Here is a 26,870-nt window from a genome sequence, read left to right as displayed (position 1 = left end):
CAGGCCGAAGTATACTTTGGTATTTCTGCTTTCTGTGGTCCGTTTAAATGCAACTTATAGAACGTAACCATCAGTCAGCTGCGCCTCACTCACCGCTCCTACCTTCCACATTTAGTAGAGCCAATGAGCTCATTTTTTCATTCTATGGAAAGCAGTTTTTCTTTTCTTCCTCTTTTATTTTTCTGCAGAAAGGGAACACCTGCTCTCCCCTCCACCTTTCACACACCTGGCATCACGCTGCTAGATCGGGTTTGCAGCCTTAATACCTCTCCTGTGGATTTTTTGGGGGCAGCCAGATTTAAAAAAAAAAAAAAAAAAAAAAGCTACCAAAACAAAGGAGAATGGTCTCAATAAAAACCACAACCAAACACACAGATGAGAAGGGTCCTTTGCCACAGCTCTCTGCTCCAGCAGCCTATCCTAAAAGGTGAGCATGGTGCCCGCCCCACGGAGCTGCATGGCTCCAACACCATGAGCCCAGGTCACACCAAGTGCTGTAGGCAGCACCAGGAGAAGATGGTGCTCGCAGCCATGCGCATCGTAAGGTTTGAAGCACACTGAGTGATTCAAAAAAGGAACAGAAGGCCTGCCCATCTCCCATAAAGCAAGCAAGAGATAAGAACTGCACACGAAGGCTGGTGCATCAACTTCAAAGGCATCGCCAGGCAAACAAGGCGCTGCTGCTCACCCTTCCCCAACCATTCTCTGCTTGAAGCCACCAGGGCAGACGAGCCTTGGTGCTACTGCCAGGAGCCAAAGGACCAGCTGGCCTGAGCAACGCGCGCTTCCAACAGCTCCCATCAAGGAACCACAGGAACACAGCCTCGAACATGAACACAGATCAGCTTTCCTGTGCTAAGCCATAACACGCATCTTCAATGAAAACATCTACGAGTAAATCCTACCTCTCCTCCACCCACACTTGCTGTAAAGTGGGGATAACTTCACCTGCCCAATGGGCTCGTCCTGGTGCAAGGGTAAGCACGGAGCTGCCCTGGAGCCTGGCCTGCGCAGCGAGCCCCTGCTCATCTCACACAGACCCGCTGGTTTTCCCAAGCTTTGTTCCAATAAATAGAGGTCGTGATATTCCTGCTGTTCAACTGACTCCTCCTGAAAGCCTCAGCATTTCCAGCAGGCCATTTCTATCACTCCCATCCTTTATTTTTCAAGCAGCTCCCCCACTCCACCAATTATTCACGCCCTCCCTTTCACGGGGACATTGCTGCTGCTCAGACCACAAGGCCTAAAGAAAAGCCACTGCAGGAGCCCCGGCACCAGCCAGCCCTCAGCAGCTAACGAACGCACTCCCTCTTCTCTGCAATTAACAGGAGCCCAGAGCTGCCCCGGATCCCAGACAGCGCCGGGAGCTCTCAAAGCAGCATCTCCAGCACCAAGAGAGGAACCATCACTGTTCCACGCTGGAGTAGGAAAGCTCGGTGCCAAGGCAAAGGCACCGAGGTGGTTCCAATGGGCTCTGCAGCCCCAGCCAAGCGGCCTCACTAGCAGCCTCCGGGCATTGCTCTGGAACAAACAAACAGTCAGCATCGCCATCCACAACGCTAATGCACCTTCAGACCTGCCGGGAGGGAAAGAATAAAGTAATCATCATGAAAAAGACAACTGTGACTTTGGAAGCTTCCTGATCCAAAGGAGGCTCCAGGAAAGCACCGCGGCCCTCGAAGCCTCGTCCCCGAGGACAGCGCTCGTCCGCCCGCGCTCCATCACCGCAGGAGGTGGTGGCAGCAGGGCGGGCAGCAGCAGCACCCTGGGTGCCCACCTCCCGCGGCCCAGGGCCAGCTGCCCAGCCATTCCCACCAGCCCACGGCTCCACCCGGCCGAGCCAGCAGCAACTTGGCTGCGAGGGTCAATACCTCCATATTTGTGTGCCTTGCTTTTCCCCCCTTAAATTCAGAGCAAACTTCCCCTTCGCTCACACCCCATGGCCCAATCCGTCGGCTCCTGATTGGCAGGGAAATCCTATACCCACCCTCCCCGCCAGAAGTGTCGGCTCTTGCAGCAGTCCCAACAAAAGCCAACTGCCAAGCTCAGGCTGCTTCACAATAAAAGTCTCACGCTCTCCTGTTTTATTTTTTTCCCCCCTTTCCTGCAGCCGGCCGCCTCCATTCCCCGGCCGACCCCAGATGGATTATTAACCTCCAGCCACTGGAGAGCCTCCACCAAGGCTGCGTGCCACGAGCAACGGGGCACGATTCCCCCCACCGGCTCCTTTTATTTTTAGGTTTCGAGGGAAAGAAAAATGGCTGCGCCTTAAGAAAGGTGTCTGAAAGGGCTTTAGAAGCCACGAAGATCCAAGCAGAGGAGCAAGGGCTGGTTTCAGTCTTTCCTCTCCACCTCTGTTTAACACGAAATAAGGCTTCCCTTCCTCCACCACGTCTTTGGAGGGGATGGAAGACAGGGCAGAGCCGAGGAAATGCTCTGCAGCATTTCTAAGCAGGCAACTAGAAACTGCATGGTGCCTTTAAAACAAAAAACAACAACAAAAAGAGCAAAGCTGGGAAGCCCGGAGAGCTTCCTCAGCCTCCTCCTTGGCATTTTCATCAGCCCTTTACAAAAGTCCAAGCAGGTTTTACAGGCAAAGACAATACATGCACAGCAAAACTCCCAACGTATTGTAGCTTACCAAGCCCAAGAGAGCAGTTAGTTGCATCATGAACCAGAGCTCTCTAGCAGTAGACCAGGAAGGAGCGGAGGTTGATGTGCTAAGATGACTACCTCCACAAGAGTCCTTTTTTTTTTTTTTTTTTCTTTTTTTCTTAAAAATCAACCAAAGCTTTGCAGCAACACTGCTCTGATTTGAGACGTGGTTAAAACAGGTCAATCCGAAGGAGGGCTGGAAGCAGAATGACCAACCCCTCTCCAACTCTGCTGCACACAAGTGCTGTGCTACCAGCAGCAGCTGCAGCAGCACACCCCAACACATGCACACCAGGCACGGGGGACGGCAGTGACCCTGGGGGCCCAGAAGCCCCCAGCAGGAAAGGCACCCAGGGGACACCAGCCCCCCCAAGAGGTGACACCGCCAGCACAGCCCCCACAGCTGGATCTCACTCCATGCAAGGCAGTGGTGAGCTCTGCAGTGTGTGCTGCAGCAAGAAAGGGAGGCAAAGCCCTCGATAAATGATGCAACTCCAGCAGCAGCGGATTCCCATTCACTCTCATTTTTCCTGCTAATAAAACCCAACAAACCCAACCTGCTCATAACCTTTGCCTTAAAAGAAGGCAAACATTTTGTGTCTAATTATATAGGAAGCAATGATTAAGAAAAGGGCTGTAGAGAGATAGTGTTTGTTTCGTAGGCAGGAGAAGAGTGCTCATTTCAGATTTCGGCTCTACTCTGGTCCTGCTGAGCATGGGCAAGTCCAGGATCACCAGTCGTGGGGACACTGGCTCGGGCCTGTCATTAGAAGCATTTGACTTGGAGAAGAAAGGAAATGTAACACCAGCGTACCTGGCCTACAAAGCAGTCACCAGTCTCAAAGCTCCTTTTCTAGGTTAAGGCCACTTCCTTATAAGCCTCGTGCAATCATGTGAACATGGAATTTTATCTGCAGCGCACAACAAGCACTCCTCTCAGCCTGAAGTCTGTCCCCAAATCAAACTAGACCTGCAATTCTTTTGTCTCCTGAATTCCTCCTATCCTAGAAGAACAAAAACATTTTCTTCTCTGCCCCCATCTCCCCCTGCTATTCCAGCCACACAGATCAACTCCCAAAAAAGGGGGAAGGGTAGAAACCAGGCACAAGTCCTTGCATGCAACAGCTGGGAACAAGGAGACACATACATGAAACACAACAAGACTTAAAAGTGGGTTCTCATAGCACAAGGCAGCCCATAATGATGCTTAGGCTTCAGGCAAGGGGGGTTTGCGCAGCCCAGGCTCCTGTAAGCCCAGTGAACAGGGGCAGCCTTGGTGCAGATGCAGCTATGCTGTCTCGCTGCTTCCACGCTGGGTAGCATTGCACCCATCTAACTGTGACCCAGTAGAGTGAAAACCAGAACAACTTGTATGTGCACACAAATGGAAATCCAAAGCAGACAAAGGCATCTCCTTCCACTGGCTGAGGTTAGCAAGAAGTACAACTGCTGCCCACCTTCTCCTAGCACAAGGGAGGGGGGGGGGGGGGCAGAGAACCCTAAAACAGAGATGAAGACTCTTCATCCTCTCTAGCGAAAGCAAACCAGACACTTCAGAAACACCAGGTCCCCAGGAAGGCTCAGCAAAGATGAAACCACAGCACCAAGAAGAGCCTGGAGAGAACAGTTTCCAGCCTCATCCCCATCGACAACACCCAGGCACCTCTTCGGCCTCAGCCATCCTCTTCCTCCCTCCCCCAAAACACCACAGCCAACAGAGCATCTCCCTCACCCTTACCCAGCCCAGCAACACCAGAAGGGATACCTTCTCAGGCCAGGGCCCAGGGAGGTGGCCCCAGCCTGGGTGTTCCTTGGGCCATGGAGGACCTTGCCCCACACACACCACCTCTTCCGTGCCACCTGCAACCACAGCGACGCCTGCGAGCCGGGAAAGCAGACAGGGAGAGGAAAACAAGGCAAAAAACAACACAAAAGTTGCGCCCTAGGGCCTGTCCCTCTAATAGCTACAGCAAAACCTCACCAAGACTTTACTCTCCTGGAGGGTGAGAAAGGCACGCAGCGCTGCCCAGGACCCGAAGTCCTAGAGGTGGCAGCTCCTCACCACCTTGCCTCCATGGCCTACGGGCTTCGTCCTTCGTGGGGCTTTTTTTCTGCTCTGTCATTAAGAGTGGAGCCTGGTCTTTTCCTTCAATCCCAAGAATTGCACTGAATTAGATCATCTTTCTCGGCTCACCTCCCCCTACAGGCAGCTCCCGAGCATGCTCAGCTCGGCCTGGCGCTGCCATTTCATAACTGCATTGTTTACAGACGCACACTGACCTGCCATTTTTTGACAGTAGGAGAGGAGCTGGTGCTTGCAACCACGGCTGCTCACAGCCCTGCTCCTCACCACCGCCGGGCCACGGGCGAGCTCCTGCCTTGCCATAAAAATCCAATTTAGAGAAGGGAAATTGCAAAGTGTGGAAAGTTGCAGTTTACTGTTGTTGTTGTTGTTGCTGTTTCTCCCCTTGATTTAGGTCAAAATCCACCTGCTCTGAGCACACAGTCTAGGAGGAAGAAGTTAACCCCTCTCTGGGGTGAGGGGAGCACAGGTCTCGTCGAGCTCAATGCAGAATGCCAGCCATGATTTCAGCTTCTTCGAATCACAACTGTGCTTCGATGTCACCTAAAAATACAATGCTCAGCCCCGTCTGCCATCCTCTGTCAAGCCTTCCTCTGAGAAAGCAAGCCTTGGAAATATGGTATTTCCCTTGAATAAACACGTTGGCTTAGTCCCAGCACATACAGTTTTCTCCTTTAAATGCAAACCAGAGTATTTTTGCAGGCACACAGGAAAATGAGGAGAGGAGGAGGGGAAAAGTTCTTCATTTAACACCAAGAGCTCCATTAAAAGCATTGCAAGGTTGCTCCCAGTCCCTCTCTGTTCCAGTCCTCTCCCCGTCTGTGTTTATCATGCTTTCCAGGTGAAAGCAGCTCCAAGTTATGCTGGAGAGAAAATGCCAGAAGACCTGGAGGTTTCCTCATCCTTGGAACAAGGACAGTTTGTGCAAAGCTTCCTTTACAAGAGGCACTGTGCTGCTCCGACACAGTATGGCAGCGTTGCAGGGAAGACGCTCACACGTCAGATCTTCTTAACCCTCACCACCTCTCCCTTTTTCCACCACTTCCACCAGGCTTTCCCCTCCTTGGGGAATTGCAGTTACCTGGACCAGGGGAAGCAAGCAGGTATTTTGGATCCCAGAATATTTTTAAGAGCTTGCTCTAAATTTTTTTCCCCCAGTGATGTTTTTATGTTGCTTTCTTTTCCTTTTATTTTTAAAAACACATTCCGATTAGCTCAGACAGTGCATGAGCTTCTCTCCAGCTGCTTTGCCAATAACCCTACACCCTGCTGGGCAGTGCCCGTCCTCCATTGCTGCCCCCCTCCAGGACCAATGCCACCAGGCAGCAGAGCCAGACATTTCCTACGCTGCAGAACAGACCAAGGAGTTCAAACAGGCACCGGAGGGGAGGAGGGACAGACGGATCTGCAAAGGGCCGAGTCTGAACGTCAGGGGAGATCACGTTACTGACTGCTGGGGTCTCGTCTGTGAAGAGAGTTTGATTTCAAAACTCATTTAATTTACAGTAGTTGAAAAGAATCGGCTGAAAGTGGTAGTTAAGGGTTTTAAATTCAAGATTTGCTTCCAAATCACGGGCATTGCAGTTCACTGCAGGAACATATGGTCTTCTGAGCCTCAAGAGCAGGGAGCGCATACTGCCAGAGCCCCAAGTCTTTGGGCTGAACCAAAAGCAAGGCATTTCTCCCACTGCAGGGCGGTCACTGCGATGCTTCCTCAACCTTTGGCAGCTCCAGGAGCAAGACGAGGAGGAGGAAAAATTTAAGGGGAAAAAGAGAAAAGGACAACAAAAAGCAGCCCCAGGAATCGAGTCATCCCTCCCCCAGCCATCCACAAACCAGCTGGCCATGACAGCGAAGCTCCTTAAATGTCCTTGTTTACCTGAACGAAATAGCTCCCTGCCATTGTACAAGCAGCATGCGATCCCGAGATGGCACCAGGCAGAGGAGGTGGTGCTGGCAGCCCCGTGCTCACCCCGTAATGGGATCCGGCCTCCGCATCAGAGAGGTGCAATCCTGCTGTAGGGCCTGTGGGGCCACGCTGGGTAACAGGGGGGATGGTCGCCCCGCAGGAAAATCCAAACGTTTGCTTGCGATGAGAGGGGAATGAAAAAATGAGGCGAAGGGCACGAGACTGGCACGGGTTCTTTTACATATGATCACCACAGGTGGGGTAGGGAGGAACAGTGATTATCTTGAAAAGCAGTGGAGGCTGCTCGTGCTGGACTTAAACTTCAAAGTCAGTTTAATATGCAAAGGGGAAAAAAAAAAAAAAAAAAACAACAGCCAGATGTCCATATTTAGGGCTGTTAACTTCCATGGAAGTCTAGATCTGAGATTTCTCTTTTCCCTCCAAGCAGTAGGTCAGCGTGGCTCTCACGACACTCTCTGAAGGTCCCAGCACACAGCACCAGCTGCTTTGGGCGTTCGGTCATCGTGGTCCCTGGACATCAATGCTGCTCTGTGCCGGCCTGGTTCCACCAGCACCACGGCTCTCTGGGCAGGAGCCAGCCAGGCCACAGCAAGGCCTTCACTCGTTGCTTCCAGAAAGAAACCTCTCCTCATGACTTCCTCTCGTTGTCTTTTCCTTCGGAGCATGTTTACTAGAGGAGAAATCCATGCCAGCGGGCAGGGAGGTCTGGAGCTGAGGCCCTGCTGCCTGCCCACTGCTCCCACATGCCCAGCATTGGGCTGACATGACAGTGCCCAGGGCTCTCCTGCAGCCCAACCCCAGGCCTGCTGAGCACACCACAGACTATCTGCATTTAACACAAACAGCAAAAAAAAACACAAGCATGGCGGGGCCGGGGGACTGAATTTTAGCTAAATAAACTGCAGGCCTGGGCCTCCTGCCACGACATCAACCACGGATGTTTCGTTTTAATCAGCTGCATGGATTGCAAACTACTACTGGGAAAAAAAAAATAAAATAAAAAAAGAGGGTGAAAAGCACCCCCCAAAATTGTTGCTTTTTTTTCCTTGGTAGAATAACATGGCTCTTCCCTGCAGGCTCAGCAGGGAGCCATAGGCCGGAGCCAACCCAGGGCCTCCCTGGGCCAGGGGCCCTCTGCTCTCCTTCCCCAGGGCAGCGCAGAGCCCCCAGCCTCTGCTCCTCTTGCAGCGAGGAGGGCTCCTGGTAGACCCAAATTTTCCAAAGATTTCATGTTTAAAAAAAAAAAAATTATATATATATTATTTTTATTATTTAAAAAAAAAAAAATCCTAAAAAAAATTAAATGCCATCCCTCCAAACAAGCCTCCCCACCACAGAAGGCAAACAAAAGAGTGCCTGGATCCAGAGCCCAAGCTTCCTCTGAGCCAGGTAATGCCAGATGTACGTGCAAGGCCATGGAACAGAACAAAGTCACAATCATAACAACACAAAAGAGCAGTCAAACACTGACAAGGCAGCTCCAGGCTGCTCCCCAACCGCCCCAGCACCCTGCCCCACGCGGCCGCCTTCCTGCTGCGCTCCCTCCCTCGCACAGGGCAGAAGAAAAGAGAGAATTGACAAAAAAAGAATCCAGCCATGATTATCTGAACTGTCTTCCTTCTCTCTGAGGCTTCTCCTTTCCCACCTGGCGCCAGGCTGCCTGCAGCCCCAACCGGAGGGACGCTGCTATTTATGAGGTATGGGAGATGGACACTGCGAGCTACTGTACCTGCAGACATCTGTGGTCTTCTCCTGGGGAAGACTCAAAGAGTTGCATATTCCAGATCCTCATGAGCAGTGATTCAGTTTCTGCTCATGTGATAAAAGCTCCCTCTACAGAGTGAGCATGCCCAGAGGAGACCATTTCACTGCTCCCTCCAAGCTGCAGCCATTTCACAGAGAACCTGCAGGCTCCAGCGTCCATTGGAGCGGCGATCAGCCCGGGCATCCCAGGGACGCCCCGGTAATGCAGATCATCTGTCAACTTTCTGACAGGGTGCCAGGCCTCAAACTGATCACTTGCCTGGAAAAAAAAAAAGCCTTTTAAACCCAGAATGTGTTCTGTTTCAGTGGCCTTCAAGAGTAGCCCTTGTCCACAAAAAAAAAGGGAAGGGGAGCAGGGATGTGGAGGGACGTGGCGTGGCGTGGGGACATCCCTGTGCTGCTTTTGTTTTGCTTAATCAAGGGTCTGATCTGTGAGGAGGGGGACGAAGGCACACGGGTTAAACTGGTTAAGTATGCAGTGTCCAACTGCAAGTGGATTTGAGATGTGACCTGCTGAGCTGAAGGGGTGCTGGCTTCCACTGCGAGGATTTATAATACAACATGACCTGGTACAACCAACCTTAAAAGCATATCACAGCCACGATCATTAAAAAGAGGGGGGAAAACATAACAAAGTGATAGCGAGTGCACTGCGAGGTACAGTAGCTCTGAGCTCAGCCTATGTCGAACCATATGATACATCTGGCCTGGCCAGCAAGATAAAAGAACATTTTAGCTTCAAAATAAAAGTAGTTTGTCTCTGTTCTCGTTAACAATTAAGCACAAACTCTTGGCAACGTTTGCATCTGCTCAAGCTCCTGGTGAAGCCCAAGCAACGTGCAGGAACATCTGCAAGCAGAGAGGGGCTGGGAAGGATGCAAGCACAAGGTTGCCCGTGGGGCTGGCAGTGGGGTGCCCCATGGCCGCAGGGCCACCCACCCACACGGAGTGGGAGGGAGAACACAGCCAGAGAAGGCAAGGAGGAAGAGGAAACTCAGACATGGGCTGTGGCACCTCCTGGCTGCTCTTGGCCAAAGCAAAGCTATTTTCCATGAAATCAGAACACAGAAGATGATTGTCCTTAAGGCTAACTGTTAAAATGAAGACGAGCTCAGTGTAGTGCGTTGCAGTGGGCTGTTGGGGGCAGGGAACAGCCTGTACAGTGTGGGGGAAAAAGCCACAGAAATCCCTGGCGAGGTTCTGAGAAGCCCAATGATTTTATTTGCTTTGCACCTTGCATGAAAAGCAGGCATCCAAACTCACACCTCCAGCACAAGCATGAAGCCAACGCCTGCTCTGCTCTGCCCATCCCCTCCTCTCCTTTGCTGAGCAGCGCCAGCATGTCCTGCTATTGTGTCAGCATCAGCGAGCCACGTTTTCCCGAGACCAAGCAGCTACTTCACCACTGTGTCCATGCACATTTGCAAAGCGGCGATAGTTAAAGCAGCAGGAGAGCCTGCCCTAGGTCTGCTTCAGCTGCAATGACATTATTTTTCTCTCTGCACTCTGGAGAAGTTTCACTACTAAACAGTTAAAACACACAAGGCTAAATTGAGATGACTGAAATTCATAGGGAATGAATATTTGAGGTGACAGTAGAAAGCAAGGATCTCTCTTTCACCCACTGGGTTTTCGTTTGATGTAAACTTTAATTTTTAATACACATAAAATGAGATTTTGCTGGCCTTTCTATCAATCACTGAAAGGCAGAGAGGTAAGTAATCGAAGACAATCCCAAAAATCTGAAAACAAAAGCAACAAGAACCGACTACACAGACTTGAGTTGTATTATCCACAGCATCAAAAGATTACTGTACTTCAAACCAAAGATGGCTTTGTAGGAGTGCTGCCTTTCCTTGCAGCGTGAAATTACCAAGCTTTCATTAAAAACACAGAAATAGAAACAAAGATATTTCTAAATGCAAAGCCAATGAGGGACCACAGCCAACATCCCTTTTCAGAGAGCAAAGGACAGGGACTCGTCCTGCAGCGTGCGGTCTTCCTGCACTCCCCACCGCACCCCAATGCTACAGATGTTTTTCCTGCTGAGGTTAAAAATACACCGAGAGCAGAAGCACCCAGAGACACTTTGCACATCTCATGTTCGTCCCTGAATGTATTAAAGATGTGTTAAAGAAAAAAACCACCCGAACAACCACATGGATCAGGCCGGTGCAGGCAGTTCAACAATCAATCCTTGGGTCTGTACCATACCAGCACCTCCCCGGGGTCACAGCCCCATCTCCCCATTTCCTGAAGATCTAAGCCCTCTCCCAAAGAGTTCCCACAAGACAGGAAGCCTTCCCCCACCCGTGACGCAGGCTGGCACGTCGGAGGGATGCACAGTTTAACTATTCAGGGACTTGCTGTCAGCAGAAGCCCACTGGACTGCCTTCCCCTCTCCTGCAAAATGAAACACGTCTCTGAAATGGCTGGGAAGGGGGGTTGCTCACCATGTGAGACAACAGCAGCCCACGCCCCATGAAGCATTCCCCTTTACCTACCCCAAGGACTCCCCACCAGTTTCTCCACCAAAGCATGCTAGGCAGCGTAGCACTCCCCATTTCCAAAGACACCCCAGCAGGGCCCATACAAACACCCTGTATGCTGACACCGAGCCTCCCTGGCCTTGGTTCCCCCACTCAAAGCTTGAAAACCCCTTTCAGAAATCTCACGTTTCCAAGACGAAGGCAGCAGCACGGCACAAAGGACACTGGGTTCCTGAGGGCTTTTGCTTAATTACACCATTACACATGGCATTTTCACAGCTCCCTTGCAGCGGAAACACAGGTGGGTGGCAAGGGGATATGCTGCTTTCTATAGGAAGAACAATATTTCGCCCTGCAAAACGCAGGGGTTTCTCCTCGTTTTCATCAGGCTCCTCTCTCACCTCAGGCCCTCCGCTTGCTCACAGCTCAAGCTCCTCTGGGGCCTCCTCAGAAGTTATCCCAAAAACACAATGAAACAAACCGCCCGCAGTAAGGGGCGTTCGATATACAGAGAGCGCTGCCGCTGGAATCCCGAGTTCTCTCTGCCTTGCTAAGAAGCGCTGCTCCGCTCAGCAGCAAGCTCTTCAAACACCTCCTTCCCCCCTCGGTGACTGTGTACGCCGCTTCCTAAGGAGAATGCCCATTCCCAGGACACGCTGATTGTCCTTAGCATCCTGAGTGAGCCAAAATGTCTGCGTCCAGCCTCAGCTAACAGCTCTGAAGGAGCGTTCACTCATTAATGCACACTTCTGGAATCACAGTTTTCTCCACCTTTCAGAACCTTATTATTATTTTATTATTATTATTATTATTTTTTAACCCAAATCTTTTCAAGCCATCTCCCCTCCTCCTGCTTTTAGTTTCAGCAAACTGCCTTTTGTTAACAGAAAACATGAAATGTTCCCCAGGACACTGTGTTGAGTACATCGTGTATACCAAAAAAGGGATTAAAAATATTTAAAAGGAGAAAAAAAAAAAAAAAAAAAAGATGCTGTTGCAACACATGTTGAGAGGTAAGCTCTCTGGAAGATGCTGCTGTGTTTGATAAGAACACGCGCTGAGTATTTCATTTCTGGGGGCAATCCTAGAACTTTATTTAGAAGCATATTGGCCAGACAGCTGTAATTCAGAACATACTGTAGTCCTACCAGTTCCCAATTAGAAACTCCTTCAGCTTTAACTTATAGTAACCACGGCTCCTTCTATTTTGGAAAGCTGAAAACACCATTTCTCCCCTTCATTCAGCTATTGCACATCAAGAGCTTCTACCATAACAAATGCAGCCTTGCTCAGGGAGGGTGCAAACATCGCTCGCACAGCCCACCTCACCAACAGAGAGCAAGCTCTTTGCTTCGGCCATGCTCCCCGTTTGCTCAACAAACAGTTTATGGGGTTGTTTGGGGGCTGGGAGGTGGGGTGGGAGCAGCACAAAGCCACGCTGCTTATTAGCAGTCCTCTGCCAGCAGAGCAGCAGGAAAATGGCCGCTCACATTCAACCGCGCTTCTGCTGCACCGCGTTGCTGGAGCACCAGGGCTCTGCCCACCAGCCTCACGTGCTCCGCAGCTCCCTGTTCTTTGACCTCACACCTCTTTTTTTTTAAGCATTAGGGCATTCACGTGAAAATAAGCACGCTCCTCACTGGGAGAGATTGAGCTCTTCATGGTGCTTTTCTCTCCCTCCCCAAACCATGAACACATCGCAGCACCACAGTTGATGGCTCTGTAAGCGATTCCACTGACATTATACATTGCTGCAAGGAACAGAAGGAGCAGATGAACTCTCTAAAAACAAAGCTCTTGCCTTCATGCAAATATCACCAGTTAAGAAGAGCAGAGAAATAAAGCAAGCATGATGTGCGTACAGAATTGGCTCAGATGAGGCTGCTTTTCAGCAACTGCCATAAGGTGGCAGTGGGTCTTTAAGGCTACCTTACACCTTTCGCACAAGCACAATAGGAAATTATCACACCAGTGGTTTTAAGCATCTGAAACTGTTTAATCAAATTTCCTCATCCAGGCAGCCAGACCATACATGAAAACTTGGGACCGACATCATTTCAGTGCCAGAGTCACACAAGGAGAAAAAGCTGCCGGGATCCAATTGGAAAAGCTGTAAACGCAGCCCCCATCTGAGCCAAAATAAATCAAAACCTTTTACTTTCCATGTACGATTACAATGCCATTTATTTTACATAAACGCTTCTCTTTGTGCATTCACCCAACCACAAACAAGCCAGCATCCATTAACAGAGAGTGCAGCTTGCATCACCAGGACGCAGGGACTCGAGCTGGTTTTGAGACTGCCAAAATCAGCCCTTACCAAGCTGGTCCTCACATGGGAGCTGAGCTGCCCATCGGCCGGGGCTGGGTCCTGCCCTGCCTGATTGCCCAGAGAAGGCGCTGGAAGCATTGGGTATGCCAGCAATCCGGAGCCAGGCAACAAACACGCATGAAGTTTGGGCAGCAAAGTGACTCATGACGCAGACGGATCTATGTGTGTGAGGCCATCACCTGGGACAGAGCCATGAAATAAAAACGTGCGCGCTGCTCTCCGCCATGTGCTGATCTGCGTGATGAAAAGCAGCAGGGCTGCCCTGAGGAGCGAGCCAGCCTTGCTGCACGCAGACTGAAGGCTGCAACCGCAGAGCTGTCTGCTAATAAAAGTGAAACGCGCTAACTTCACAACGCCAAAGCCTGCACGACGCCCTGACGCAGCACGCCACACCTTCGCTCAAACCACAACCAGCACCACCAGGAAGACCCAACAGCACCTCTCCCGTGGGGCACAAAGGCTCAGCAGTGCCCCCATGCAAAGCCACATCTTCCCTGCAGCTCTCTGGCACCGGCCTGGAGAGCCCAAATCTGCAGCGGGTTGGTTGGCACCTCCCAGCACAGCCCACTGGCACCAGGGCGGGCGACTGGGGCTGGAGAGGGCTGCAAGCACGCGCACAGTGCACCAGCCCGGCCTCGCACATGGCCCTGCTCCTTCCCCAAACCATTCGCCAACGCATTAAACCCAGAAAGCAGCACATGAATGAAAACTAATCTCAAGCCAAAGGAACAGACGCACAGATTCCCTCCTTTTCTTGCAAATTTGGAAGAGCTGATTTGGCAAGATTTGTTTGCAACCCTTGGAATGCAGACCGAGGAAGGGAGCTGGAGTTTGATGTTCCTTCGCCCTCCCACGATCGCAGACGGATCTCGGAGCAGCGAGCAGGTCCGTGCCCTGCAAGGTTTCCCATTAACAATAATTAGCACCTCACACAGGGAAGGTGCAGCCCAGCACTCCCCGCAGCGCTGGCGGCCAGCCCGGCCCCTCGGGGCCACCACCCCGGAGCTCGCCAGGTCCCTGCTGCATGGAGGCTAGCCAGGCAGCCGAGGTCAGGATTTTCCAATCCGCAGGAGGCAGCACGAAGCCGGCCAGCAGCGGTGGAGGAGCTGTGCAGAGCCCGAACCGCTTCCAGCAGCCGCCCTACCTGGGCACGTGGCCGTCCTCTGCCCGTGGGCCTGCTCCTCCTGCGGCCACGCATCCATCTCCCTCTATGGGTGCAGCTTCCACTCCGGAGCATGCTCAGTGCGGGCTGATCTTCAGCCATTACAGAGCTTTGATGACATGCAAGCAGAAGGAAGTGTCATTAGCAAATGGGGAAGAAATGAAGAAGGTGTGGGATTCACCCTGACCGGCGACCTCCTGCACCCATCAGCACGGTGAGGCTCCGGCTGCGGGACCCTGGGTGTGCTCAGCCTGCCAGCATCTTGCTTTAGAACAAAAGCAAGGCAAACTCTGTCTCAGCAAGCCTCATGCAGAAAGGAGCATTGCCTCCAGACTCTCCAGCCAGCATGTTTTTCCACTCTGAGCCTTCTAAAAATTACAGTACTTTCACAAAATGCCATTAATATTCTCCCTCCGATAGGCTTCCACTGCTGCTTTTAGTTCGTAATGCAAACAGTGCTTCCATCTGTCTTAAAGCTAACCCCACACCGACCCATCCCCTGTAACCTTGACGATTATTCCCAATGAATTTGCAAAAGCAGCACGATGGATGCGGGGGAGAAGCCTACAGTGCACCACCCTTCCTGCTGTGTTTCCCTAAGAACCTGCATTTTAAGGGAGGTTTGGTTTTAGCTCTGAAACCTTCCATCCTCACATTTCCTATCGTCCATAGAGTAGGAATGTTTCAAAGCAGAATACATTGAGCACTTTTTTTCTCCCCTCCAGTTTTCCAAACAACACCACACACACAGGAGCAATGCTGAAGTTCACTGGGTGCTTCTGGTGCTGGAGGATTACAGCATGCACACTGAGTGATCTTCACACAGGGCTGCTCTGCTCCTTGCAGACTTTATGTCGTAGACTCACAGAATCATCTGAGTTGGAAGGGACCCTTAAGGGCCATCTGGTCCCACTCCCTGCAGTGAACGGGGACACCCACAGCTCCATCAGCGCTCAGAGCCCACCCCCTGACCTTGGGTGTTGCATGTCCCCTCCAGCTCACACAACTCCTTGAGAAAGAAAATAGTTTGGAGGAAAGCTACGCAGCCCAGGGCAAATATTTGCCACTAGTCCCAACCAACACACAGCCCTGTCCTCGCGTTGGGCCCAAGCTAAAAACTGCTCTGGGCGCTCAAATCCAAATTGTTGGTGCACAGTGTTGGGCAATCCTCAGCAGTATTTCTGCCGTGGATGTGTAGCACTGCTTCAGTGCTGAGGCAGGCTAACAAAAAAAGTAAATAAATGATCAAAACCTCAATCAGTGCTGAACATCAGAACACAATACAGTGATAAGGGAATGCCAAAAATGAGCTCTTTGCCTGAACCAAGCTTCCAAGGTAATCACAAAAACGCCCAGAAATTCTGTGCAATGCAATAAGCCACGTTAAATCTGTGATTTTCATCAGCACACAGCACAATTGTGTCAGAAGCGCTATGCAAACAGCTCTGCATTTCGCTCTCCTGCTTGGGAGATCTCTCCACTAAATTCAATCTGAACTCCAACCTAGAGCTTTTCAGCAAATTATTTGTGATAGCAAAGTGTTGGCGTTCACACCTGACTTCTGGATGCAAGGCAGCCCTTCGTGCCAAGCACAGGCAAGTTGTGTTGTGCTACATCATTTTTAGAGCACAAGGCATCTGGCAAAGCGACCCGCCATAAACCACAGTCACTGGGGATATAGCCCCCATCTGCCCCCACACCCCTACTTCTGCTGCAGGGTTTCCTCCGAGCATTTGCCCCTCAGTGCCCCCTCTGTGGGGATGCTCGCAGGGACGCCCACCTGCAGGGCAGGACGCGATCCGCTCTGCACCACGTCAGGCAAGGCCAAGGCACCGCGCGGCGCCGCTGCTCAGCGCCGACTGGCAAACCCTGCCGACAAATTCTATTCTCATCCTCTCCCTTGCCTTTAAATTGGAGGTGGTTTAAAAATAATATTCAGACCATATCATCCCGAGGCATGTCTGCTGAATCTAGCGGTGTTTGCATCTCGCACAGCTCAAGCATGTCAAGTTTGTTTCCTTGGAAACAAAGACCAATTTGCAAGCATTGCTTTCTTCCTTTTTTTTTTTTTTTTAATGTAATGAAGACATACCTGCAGCTCTTATTGATGCAAAGGAATTAAAGCTGCTTCACATACCGAAAAAGTCCATAAGAACTTTATTATTGTTATTAACACATTTCGCTTATGACCAATTGGCTTGCTGCACCAAGGGAAAACCAGTTCATCACTATTTAAAAACCCCTTTTTCCCCTCAATAGATGCACACTCAAGGCAGGCACTGATATTGTCTCCTTGGGGAGAGCAAGGGAAGAAAAGGAAAACCGGATTCATTCGCTTACCCTAGGCTAGGTACACAGGTGCCAGCGGAGGAACAATCTAAGAGGGAAATCCTGCATTGCTCCTAACACATCGCTCCATGAGATGCACCAGTACTGCTCACCTGCTCCACGCAGACCGGAGAGCGAGCACAGGCTCAGTAAGAAGGAAAGCAATAACATCTTCTAGAGATGTCTGGCCAGCTTCAAGTCCAACTTTTTCTCATTAAGAGAATGCATTAGTGCTTAAGTGGGGAGTCAGCACTGTGCACTGTAACTGTTCTCCCAGTCAGTCTGCTCGCATCAGAGGTCCTCACGTTGAAGGCTGTAAATCCTGCGGTGATGACACACAACCTCTCTGGGTGGGCAAGAAAGAGGAGGGAGGGCAAAACGTGTCAGAGCTGAGTTATCCACAGCCTGCTTTGCAAAGGGAGTTGGTCCCTGCACCTACCAGAGCCCTCATTGTGAATTACAACTGCTCAGTACCTTTCAAAAACCTGTCAGATAAGAAGTAAAATGGACGCACGTGAGAACAGCAAATAAAATTATGGCTCCTTAGATACGCTGTCCTGGGGCTGAGCAGCACCAAGCTCACTGCCCAACACGCGTGGCTTGAGCTGCATGCAATCTCAGATTGAAGTTACCTTAACATCCAAGGGAGCAAGCCTGGCTCTTTGGCATCAACACCAGCACGATAGGAGAAGCCAACAGAACTGCTCCAGCAGAAGCTGATGGAACGTAACAGCCTCCTTCCCCCATGTAAAGCCCAAAGCTGCACCATTCCTGCCCCTGGAGCCTGTTTTACCTCTGAGCCAGCAGCGTGCCACCACTGCTGGAACTTCTGAAGGTCACGGCTTGAGCTCCGTTCTCCAAAGAGCCTCCAACCCTCAAAATCCCACTTCACTCATAAAGCAACCCTGCTGTCCTGGACATGCCTGCAGTAGGACCAATGCACTCAACTGTAAACAAAAAGCACCAAAAATTACCCCTGGAAATGCCCTTCGAGCGAGGATGAACAGCACTGAACAGCTTTTCCATTCCTGCTGCAATCAGCCAATCCTGGAAGCAACTCCCCAACTGTAAATATGTGCACCCTATACCACGTATAGGTTGGTATTTTAATTCCTGAGTTTTATCCTAACCAACGTAATGGTCTTGGAGCTTTGGACACTGCTCTAGACAGCATGAATTCTGGGAGAAGAGAAAGGAAAACAATCTAGCTCTTTCCAGTCAAAAGCAGAGCACAAACAGGAATAAGTATCTAAATATCACTGTGTGATAGAATAGAATAGAACCAGACAGATGCACTGTGATTTGCTTAAATATATTGCAGCAATAAAATAGCTATGGCTTCTTTATAATATAAATTTATAGCATCTCCGTTTCACGGACAAAGTGAGGCTGGGACAATTAACTGCTGCGTTTCTGGAGTGGTCCTACATAAAAACATGGAAGAGTGGAACATGACCAAAGAGACCCAGCACCTGAAGCAGCTGTGGGTGCCCCTGATCACTGCAGGGACTGGGACCAGATCCTTCAAGGCTCCTTCCAACTCAAACAATTCCATGATTCTATGACCCCTCTGAACACACCCCGTTCCTAAGGAGGCTGTAAAGTTTGACCTTAAACTATAAAAATGCAAAAAGAGGCTGCATCCATTGCCATACACAGACAAAAGGAAGAAGAATGTGGTTCATAAATAGCACAATAAGCACAAATTTTCCTGCAGCAGTGAAGTTGGCATGGACCGGTCTGTAGATAAACGCCAGAACTGGGTGTTCACAGAGCACAGCTAACTGCAAGGAGGGGTGCAAGTAAATGGGATCTTCTGCACAGGTCTGAGTGACAGAGCATCACAGAATGGCTTGGGTTGGAAGGGTCCTCGAAGATCATCTAGTTGCCAGTCACTAAATCCAGCACCAGCTCAGGCTGCCCAGGGTCCCATCCAGCCTGGCCTTGGGCACCTCCAGGGATGGCTGATCCACAGCCTCTCCATCCTGCCCTAAACAACAGGAGTCAGAGCCCTCTGCAGCGCCAGCCCTTCCCATTCATCACTGCATCAAGATACAGGGGCTTGGGGGATTTTTTTAAACAATTTTTTCATCACTGACATAACGGGCAATTAAAGCAAATACTCTGCAACCTGCTGCAGAGAAAACAATCTGCACGTGTCTCCGAATCCCCGTTTTGTTTGCCATCTTCACCCACGTTCCATCCCTGTTACACAGTGATGCATCTTCCCTGCATCCTGCTTTGGGATCAGGGATTTTTCTCTTTGCCCACAAGCACACGTGCCAAGTTCCTCATTTTTCAAACTTTCATTGTCTGTGTCATTTTTCTTTCTTCTGCTTTGAACCCTCTTCCTTATTTTTTAATTCTGCTCTTTTCTTTCTCCTTTGTTTCCTCCTGCACGGATGGGGGCCACTGAAGGCACACACACAAGCATCCACATACGTGGCACCCAGGCTTTAATCTCGTCATGGCTCCGACCTCTGTCAGGCTCCACATCTCTGTGCCCAATGGCACAGCCAGAAAGTACTCAAAAAAATGGGTTTATTTTCATTATAGAGTCATGGCACAGTTGGGTTGGAAAGGACCTCACCCCTGCCGTGCGCTGGCTGCCCCCCAGCTCAGGCTGCCCAGGGCCCACCCATCCACAGCCTCAGGCATCTCCAGGGATGGGCACCCACAGCTCTGGGCAGCAGTGCCAAGGCCTCACTGCCCTCTGAGGAAAGGATTTCCTCCTAAAATAAAAAATTTCCTCCTTTTGCCTTTTCAGACCCCAGATCTCCGCCTCCTCTCCCCGCTGGCTTTGCAGAGAACATTTATGGCATCGTCCTCCATTACATTACGCCTTATATTTTCACTTTCTCCTACCATAAATCGTTAATAATCCCCGCTTATCATCACACCGTTATTATTCTTAAAATTAAAATAATACAGGAAATTGCACTGGAGCTTCAGGTTTTGAAAGAAATAAACCATCCCACATAAAAGAATGTGCTTTTTCTTCCTTTTTAGCAAAGAAAACCAAAGTAAAAGCCATGCTTTCATGGCCGAATGTTGAGCCCTCATGCTGCTGTCCTGCCCTGTCTCTGTCTGACAGCAGCACAGTGCGAGGCTCAGTGGGGCTGTACCCCCCAGATCCATCCCACGTGGCCACAGGTCAGGCAGAGCAGGGACAGCGTTAAGTGCTCATGTTCATTCCTAGGAAATAAAAGAAAATAAATTACTCATCGAGCGATTAAAATGTGCAAACATTTTGCTTGGTGTTCCGACTGCCACATTTAATATTTCGAGCAGTATCCAGGCCAATATTGTTGCTTAATTTAACATAACTGGATCCTGAATGCATTTCTAACAGATTAAACCACAGAAATATCCACATGTTTTAATGGGGATTTGGCACTGCTCAGAGCCAAACAGATTTCAGCAATATTTTTTGGACCACAGATTCTTTCAGAAGAAAAGGAAGCCCACTGCTCACGGATCTGCATTCCCTACGTCCCGAGCCTTTTTTTATGATTTAAGCGCAAATTGGAAGCCCTAACCATTTAGTGCCATTGTAATTCCAGCGACATCTGGACAATCCTCTTGGCCTCGTGAAAGATTTCGGGCAGCCCTGCGGAGCCTCAGTCCATGTTCGTGCACAACGGCTCCTTCTCCATCTGCACGCTTCGCTCCGAGCCTGTAGTTTCTATGCCAACAAGCATTTGTGCTCCTTAAAAAGCACATTTAGATGTGGGGGGAGAAGATTTAAAACGTGATAAAGTGTTTTTGTTTGGGTTTTTTTTGTTGTTGTTGTTGGTTTTGTACCCTCTCTTAGATCATCCATTCCTCGTTTTTTGGGGTTTTCTTGGGAGGAAACCACAAAGAGGCACATCAGCCATCACCTCTGCCATGGCGGCTTTTCCACCTGCACCACAATCAAGCACTGAGTCAGTAAGAAAAGCAGAAAGCTTGTTCAGTCTTAGAAATGTAGAATCACTGGAGCTGGAAGGGACCCTTGATGGTAACTTGGTCCCACTCCTCTGCAATGAACAGGGACACCCATAGCCTGATCTGCAGTCAATCCAACACACAAAAATATGAACACATACACCTATATATATATATGAATACACATTTGTGTGTATGTATTTCATATTCATAAATACATCTCTCCAGTTCTGTCTTCAGAAGGAATCAATATCTACCATCCACTTCTGTCTCTTCCAACAACAGCTCTGTGGGGAAAGCAACAGATCTGCAGCCTTGATAAAGGAGCCCTACAGACACAGCTCTACCACAACGATGGGCTGCAACGGTGCACATCTACGTCTCCATCCTCTGCTCCAGCATGCACGACCTACAGGAGTTTCCCAACCCCCCAGAAAAGCAGAGGGAGACAGACAGTGGCTCCCAAGCTGTGCCCCAGCCCCACAGTTTGGGCTCTGAGCTGGTTTTGCAGCACCACTTCATGCTTCCCCACCCTGCACACAGCTGGCCCCGTTTGGGGTTAACAGAGCAGGGCCTTCAAGGTGCACAGACAGAAAGGACCGACATTCAGACTTTTCCTCTGCATTTTTCACATGTAGCATATGTTGCCTACAGAACAAGGCCATAGCTGGCATAGGTCAGCGTGTTGACATCCACCTCAGTGAGCTAGCAGGGAACTGGCAAAGTATGAGCTTGAAATACCATGCCAGGTTAGCAGCGGATCCTCAAATACTGAAACCAACAGCAGCTTGTTATGGAGATGGCCACCTTAGTCCTCTGCCTGGGAGAACATCTTCGTGCTGTGCACAACAACCCAGTCATGCTGACAGCAAGCAATAGCCATCCATGCCAGCTGAAGGATGAACAAAATGGGACGGTTCCACGCTACGGCCAACGCCACGACTCCTGCAGAAAGGGCACTGCATGGGGAGCGACCCTCAGACAGTCTGTGGCAAAACCAGCGCCTGTTGGGAGTCAACATTTTTATCTATTTCCCAGAGTTTTTGGAAGAAAACCAAAACCCAACTGGAGGCAGCCTCAGCGCTCCCCGTGCTCTGGTCCAAGGCCATGGATGTAGAGGCTGGGATAAAAAATAAATGTGCCAGGTGATAATATATGAAATTCCCTTCCTCAACCAATGCACTCAAGAAGGCTCTAATTCAGCTCTCGGATTCATCATTGCATATTCCACCACTTTTGGGCCTTTTAAGGAAGAGTGGCCAGCATCTCCCCAAATTCACCAGGTAACACTCGACAGCCGGACGACGTTCAAAATAATGCAGAGCTGGGTGGGCTCAGAGCAAAGAGCTGCTGCAGGGCCGGCCTGCTCCCATGCCAGCCATGGGGCACCGGTCCTTGCCCACCTCCGGGCACTGACGGGCAAACACAACAAACCCAAGGACAACGCTCCCCATTAACGCCAGATAATTGTAGGGATTCAATTGCAGGCAGTCCATCTTGAGAGCAAAATCCTACATAAGACTTGCACTATCTACTGCAGCAGGCATGACCCCATTTTAATATGCAGAAGGAAAAAAAAATCGTAATCCTACAGAGCGCAGAGCAAATAGCACTCTCTGGGACTACTTGAATACCACCCTATTAAAATACAAACATGCTCCTACAGTAGCTCAATGATTTTAAACATTCACCATCTTTTCATTTCACGTTTTAAGCATTTTGCCTGGCAACTCTCTGAAGGGCAAATCGTTATGGAAATAGGAAGACAATTAATTTTCCTTTATTCTGGAAGAGGATTATTGGAATAAATAAAATAATCAGCTTAGACAAGAACACAATTCGCAACTTATGATAAACAGAGGTCTTTCTTTTCTTCATTTTTATTTGCAAAGAAAAGATTTTCTTGGGCGGAGTTTGCAAGGCAAGAGCAGAAGTTTGGGAGCTAAATAACCTTGGACTGTGAGCTCACAGCTATCTATCCCTCCCTCTATCTACCCTATCTATCCATCCATCGCATCTCTGAACACCAGCATTTTAGTGTCCCCTCCTATCCGCACCCAGAGAATGCGTGTTGAGTCCATTGAAACGAATGACCTTATCCGGATGTCAAGCACTGTGGGGGTATGAGGTTTCAAACCCAAGCAGAGCAGGGCTGCGTGCCGGTCCTCACCGATGACAGCCAAGGAGAGGTCTCAGCAATGGCCGTAGGAGTGAGCAACAGAGCCTCCAGGTGCACGGGAGCATGAGATGAAGTTGTCATTAATAAGAAATTCTGGGGATAGCTTGGTAAGAAGCGCCCCGTTGTTCCTGACAGACTCCTCTAACAGGCAGCACGAAGCACAAAAATAGCACGGAAACTTTGGTTCAAGGTTGCTACGGCCTCAAAAAAGGAAAGAGAGGTAATTGATGGAGGCACAGTTTCCTGGGAGCGCAAAGGACTGTGAAAGGACTGAGAAATCAAATCGATGATCTGGAAAATCAGATGAGATTACGAGCTCTCAGGTTAGCAGGGAAAAGCAGACTCGTGGCTCAGGACGGGTTACAGGGAAGGCGAGGCTGGGTGTCCCAGCCCATAGACCTGAGCCTGGATGCATCCCCCTTCTTTTCACCACAGACCCAGCTGTACTGAGCATACCGTGCTGGATTGCTTCTCCAACACTCAGAAGTCCAAACATACGCTCTCCATGCGTATCAGCTCATTAAGCCTCATCCACTATGGGAAATGAGTTATCCTACTAATTTCACAGCCAGGTGAAGAAATGCTGCTCCTTCCCCTGAGCCTGCAACTCCCCTTATTAACCCCCAGGGATGGGGGGTGGGAATCCTCTGATGCCAGCCTGCTGGGTCAGCTCTCCTGGGCCTCAGCAGCTCTGAGTAGAGATGCTGCTGCAACAGGGAGCGTTGAAATGCTCAGGAAGCTATGAGATAAAACCGCTCCTTCTATGTGAGCCCTGCTAAGGCACGAAGGCAGAGAGCTGCTGGGCCTCCCAGCAGAGAGGATTCATCACAGCGACTAATTACAAGGCTCATACCATAATGCCTGGTTTTAAAGTCATTAGCAACTGACTCAAGGTTGGCTGAAGCATTTAGAAGGAAGAGAAGCAAAGGCAACAGGCTCTGAAGCGGTCGCTGCTTGATGAGGGCTCGGTGCGATGCATTCCCCAGCTGTAACTGTCTCCTTCCTGCGATGGCTGCAGTCACTCCAGGCTTCCTCAGATGCACCGGTGAGACTCAGTTCCATTTGCTTCCGTTTCAAATACTAGTCGCAAATTGAGGTTTCAGTTCCTCCACCGAGCACAGTTACACTGATGGAGAAGGGACACAACCAGCATAGCTGCAGAGTTTGCACAGAAACCAGAACCCGCAAATCCAGGCGATGGATCCTCCCAAAACCCCGAGTTCCACATCTCAATAGAAGCAGCAGAGATGCATCCCCTGCAGGCAGCACAGCCCCCGCAGCCCCACCGCTGGGATGCACAGTGCCCCAGTACCACTTTGGGGTCTAACCCCTCTGTTCTGCCCACCAACACCTTCCTAAGGACAGCTCTGTTAACTGCTCATTTTCCCCTAAAACAAGAAGAGCAGGAGGGCTTCACTCTTTAGCCTTGAGCCACAGGGCATGGCAGAAGGAAGCAGTGCCCGTGTGTCCTCCACTAACCCTTTATCTGTGTGCTGGTGCCCACGCTGAGTGACCTCCTGCCATGCAAGCCATGGGGCTACGCCAGCGAGCAGAGGAAGCCTGAAGCCCTGGTGCTGCCCACCTGTCAGATCCTGCACCTAGAGAGCAGCCCTCCACCTGCACACCTCCGGTTAATGCAGCACCTTTGTCACGCCTTGCTCGGAAACAGCCTTTAAGGTTTGTTTCCACGTTCTTCTATCCCCCCCTTTTTCAAAACATTACTTCCCAGCTCTACAACCAAGCTCGCTTTCGCCAGATTTTCTGTTTTTCTCAGAACTGAAAATCCCTTCTTATGGCATCAACAGCACAAGGTAAAAATCCATACTGGAGAACTCCGAACCGCAGAGAAGCACGCAGCACCACCAATCCCCATGGAACCACGGCCCTCCAAGCCACAGCTTTGTTCTCACGACTCCCAAAACACCGCTCTGAAAGCAACGTCCCTCCCATATAGATTTATATGGCTGTATCTCTATCATTTTCCTTACCCCCATCAAAATGAGGATGTAATTAATCCATCCTCAATGAAAATTACAATGATTTTGAAACGGCGAGAAACAATCCATTTGCATTTGGTAGCTAATTATCCCCCCTACGCGCACACCCAGCAATGTTCCCAAAACCCATTCTGGGTGCACAGTCTGTGCTAGCCACAGCTTCTGGAAGGGACAAGGAGGGACAGAGCTAAAAACCTCAACGCTGGGCTGGAAAGATTCTCATCAAGTACGCAGCATCCCCAGCTCAGCAAAGCCCCGAGCAGGACAGCCCTCCTGAAGACTTCCAGCAGCTTTAGCAAACACCTGCGAGCCGACAGCCACCACTGGGAACCTCCAACGTTTGCAAAATTATTGCATTATTATTCCCTTCTTCGCACCGCTCCAAGGAAGCACCTTCCAACACATAACACCACGCACAGATCCTGCTGCCGCTGGATGTAAATTTAACACTGGGTGACACCAGGACAAGTGTCCCAGCCCCGCAAGACGCAGATTTTCAGTGGCAGAGGCAGCACAGGAGCTGCACCCTTTACTATGTGCTCCTCGAAGGAGTGCCACCCTTCCACGTGCACAGCCCTGGATGGAGATTTGCTCAGAAGCGATCTCGAGTGACTGGACCTGAAAGGGACGGGGTTTCTTCCAGCCAGGCACCCCACCAACACGCCCCACCCCAAAGCCGGGTGCGCCGCGCTGCTGGTTTGCATCCATTTCCTCATTGCTCAGCGGGATTAGCTAGAAGCTTCTAGGAGAATCAGAGAATCACAGAACGGCTTGGCTTGGAAGGGGCCTCAAAAATCATCCAGTTCCAACCCCCTGCAGTGGGCAGGGTTGCCAGCCAAGCACTAGACCAGGTTGGCCAGGGCCCCATCCAGCTCAGAGCTGAAGATGCAAGCCATGGTTAGGGAGCATCGCCTCACCCAGCCCCAGCACCACGCTGAAGCAGCCCCAGAACCACCGAGCCATGCGGGTACCACCGCTCTCCATCACCGTGCTTCAAGAACTTGGCCAACGTGGACGCAGAGCACCCAGGGCACCGAGCCCCATCCTCCAGCCAGGCTCGCAGCACAGGGCGCCTGCCGCACTTACCTCGCCGCCCAGCCGCCCTCAGCACCGAGCCGCCTTCGAGCAAAGCCAAAATAATACCTCAACAGTCCTTTTTCTCCTCATCTGACATGGGCTCGCAGCTCCTCATGCATGGGGAGGAGCAGGTAGCACACAAACAAAAAGAAGGCCATGGCTCTGGAGGCGCTCAGAGCCAATCCCTTGGCACATTTTCTCTCCAACAGGCGCAGGAGGCATCGAGTCCCGCTGGGTTCTGAGTGCCCCCGCGGAGGGGCTGGGTGCTGCCCCACCTCGGTGCTGAGCTCAGCCCCGCACCACAACGCCAGGCAGGGGCCTGGCACTGCGAGAGGATTGCTTTGGCCTGGAGGGAAAAAAGAAACCACGACATGAAGGTCACCCATAAAATCATTCCGCAGCTCCCTCTTCGCCAGCTCTCCTAGAGAAAATCCTCACCAAACCCTCAACCTTAAAGGAGAAACACAAAAAGACATGTACATTAATCCCATATACCTCCGTCAATTTTTTTCCTCGTGTCTTTAGAGCAGTTGTTTACTGCAGCCAACTGCAGAGAAATTACAGTAGCTTAACTCTCCAACTCCCTCTAAAGGATTAATCTTCCAGTGAGCATGCTCACGCGAGATCTTTTTTCAGCAGTTGCATCCATTTCATGAAATGAGGGCTGCTGCAGACATGAGGAAATGCCATTTCAGGACGACAGGCAACGTTAAACAGCCCCAAAAAGAAGTGCTAATCCCCACCAGGATCCCGCGGGGCTCGGCCCGGCGCTCAGCACCGCTCAGCCCCGGGTGCCCTTCCAGGAGGGGGGGGTGGCTGCTCTGCCAGGCACGTTTCAAAGCTCAGGGCTTGACTTTTCTCGACAAGCTGGTGGACAATTCGCCCACCGAAGGACGAGGCACAAAGAGCCTCTCTTCCCTGGAGCTCTGCCTTTCGCATCACTTGTT

The 26,870-nt window shown here is 50.6% G+C and overlaps 1 protein-coding gene across 14 annotated transcripts in view; it reads right to left on the bottom strand.

Moving 5' to 3' along the window:
• The window catches only part of EHMT1 (euchromatic histone lysine methyltransferase 1), a 91,564-nt gene that overhangs the window by 54,790 nt on the left and 9,904 nt on the right, over window positions 1-26,870 (bottom strand). For 5 of the 14 annotated variants that reach the window (XM_021413548.1, XM_021413550.1, XM_021413553.1 and 2 more), the window contains exon 1: window positions 2,642-2,683. The exons of 1 other annotated variant lie outside the window; for it this stretch is intronic. In XM_021413548.1, the coding sequence (XP_021269223.1) occupies window positions 2,642-2,671 (30 nt within the window). In that variant the 5' untranslated portion in view covers window positions 2,672-2,683. Of the gene's footprint in view, window positions 1-93; window positions 127-1,871; window positions 2,015-2,641; window positions 2,684-4,420; window positions 4,445-4,636; window positions 4,855-6,617; window positions 6,657-8,397; window positions 8,542-14,397; window positions 14,536-26,870 lie in introns of those variants that run through there. 8 more of the 14 variants (XM_021413555.1, XM_021413556.1, XM_021413557.1 and 5 more) reach the window with 8 other exon arrangements.

This window comes from Numida meleagris, chromosome 16 (assembly GCF_002078875.1).
Source record: "Numida meleagris isolate 19003 breed g44 Domestic line chromosome 16, NumMel1.0, whole genome shotgun sequence".
Classification (NCBI taxonomy): domain Eukaryota; kingdom Metazoa; phylum Chordata; class Aves; order Galliformes; family Numididae; genus Numida; species Numida meleagris.
Note: the sequence above shows the minus strand (reverse complement) of the source record. Positions and strands in the feature narration are given on the sequence as shown.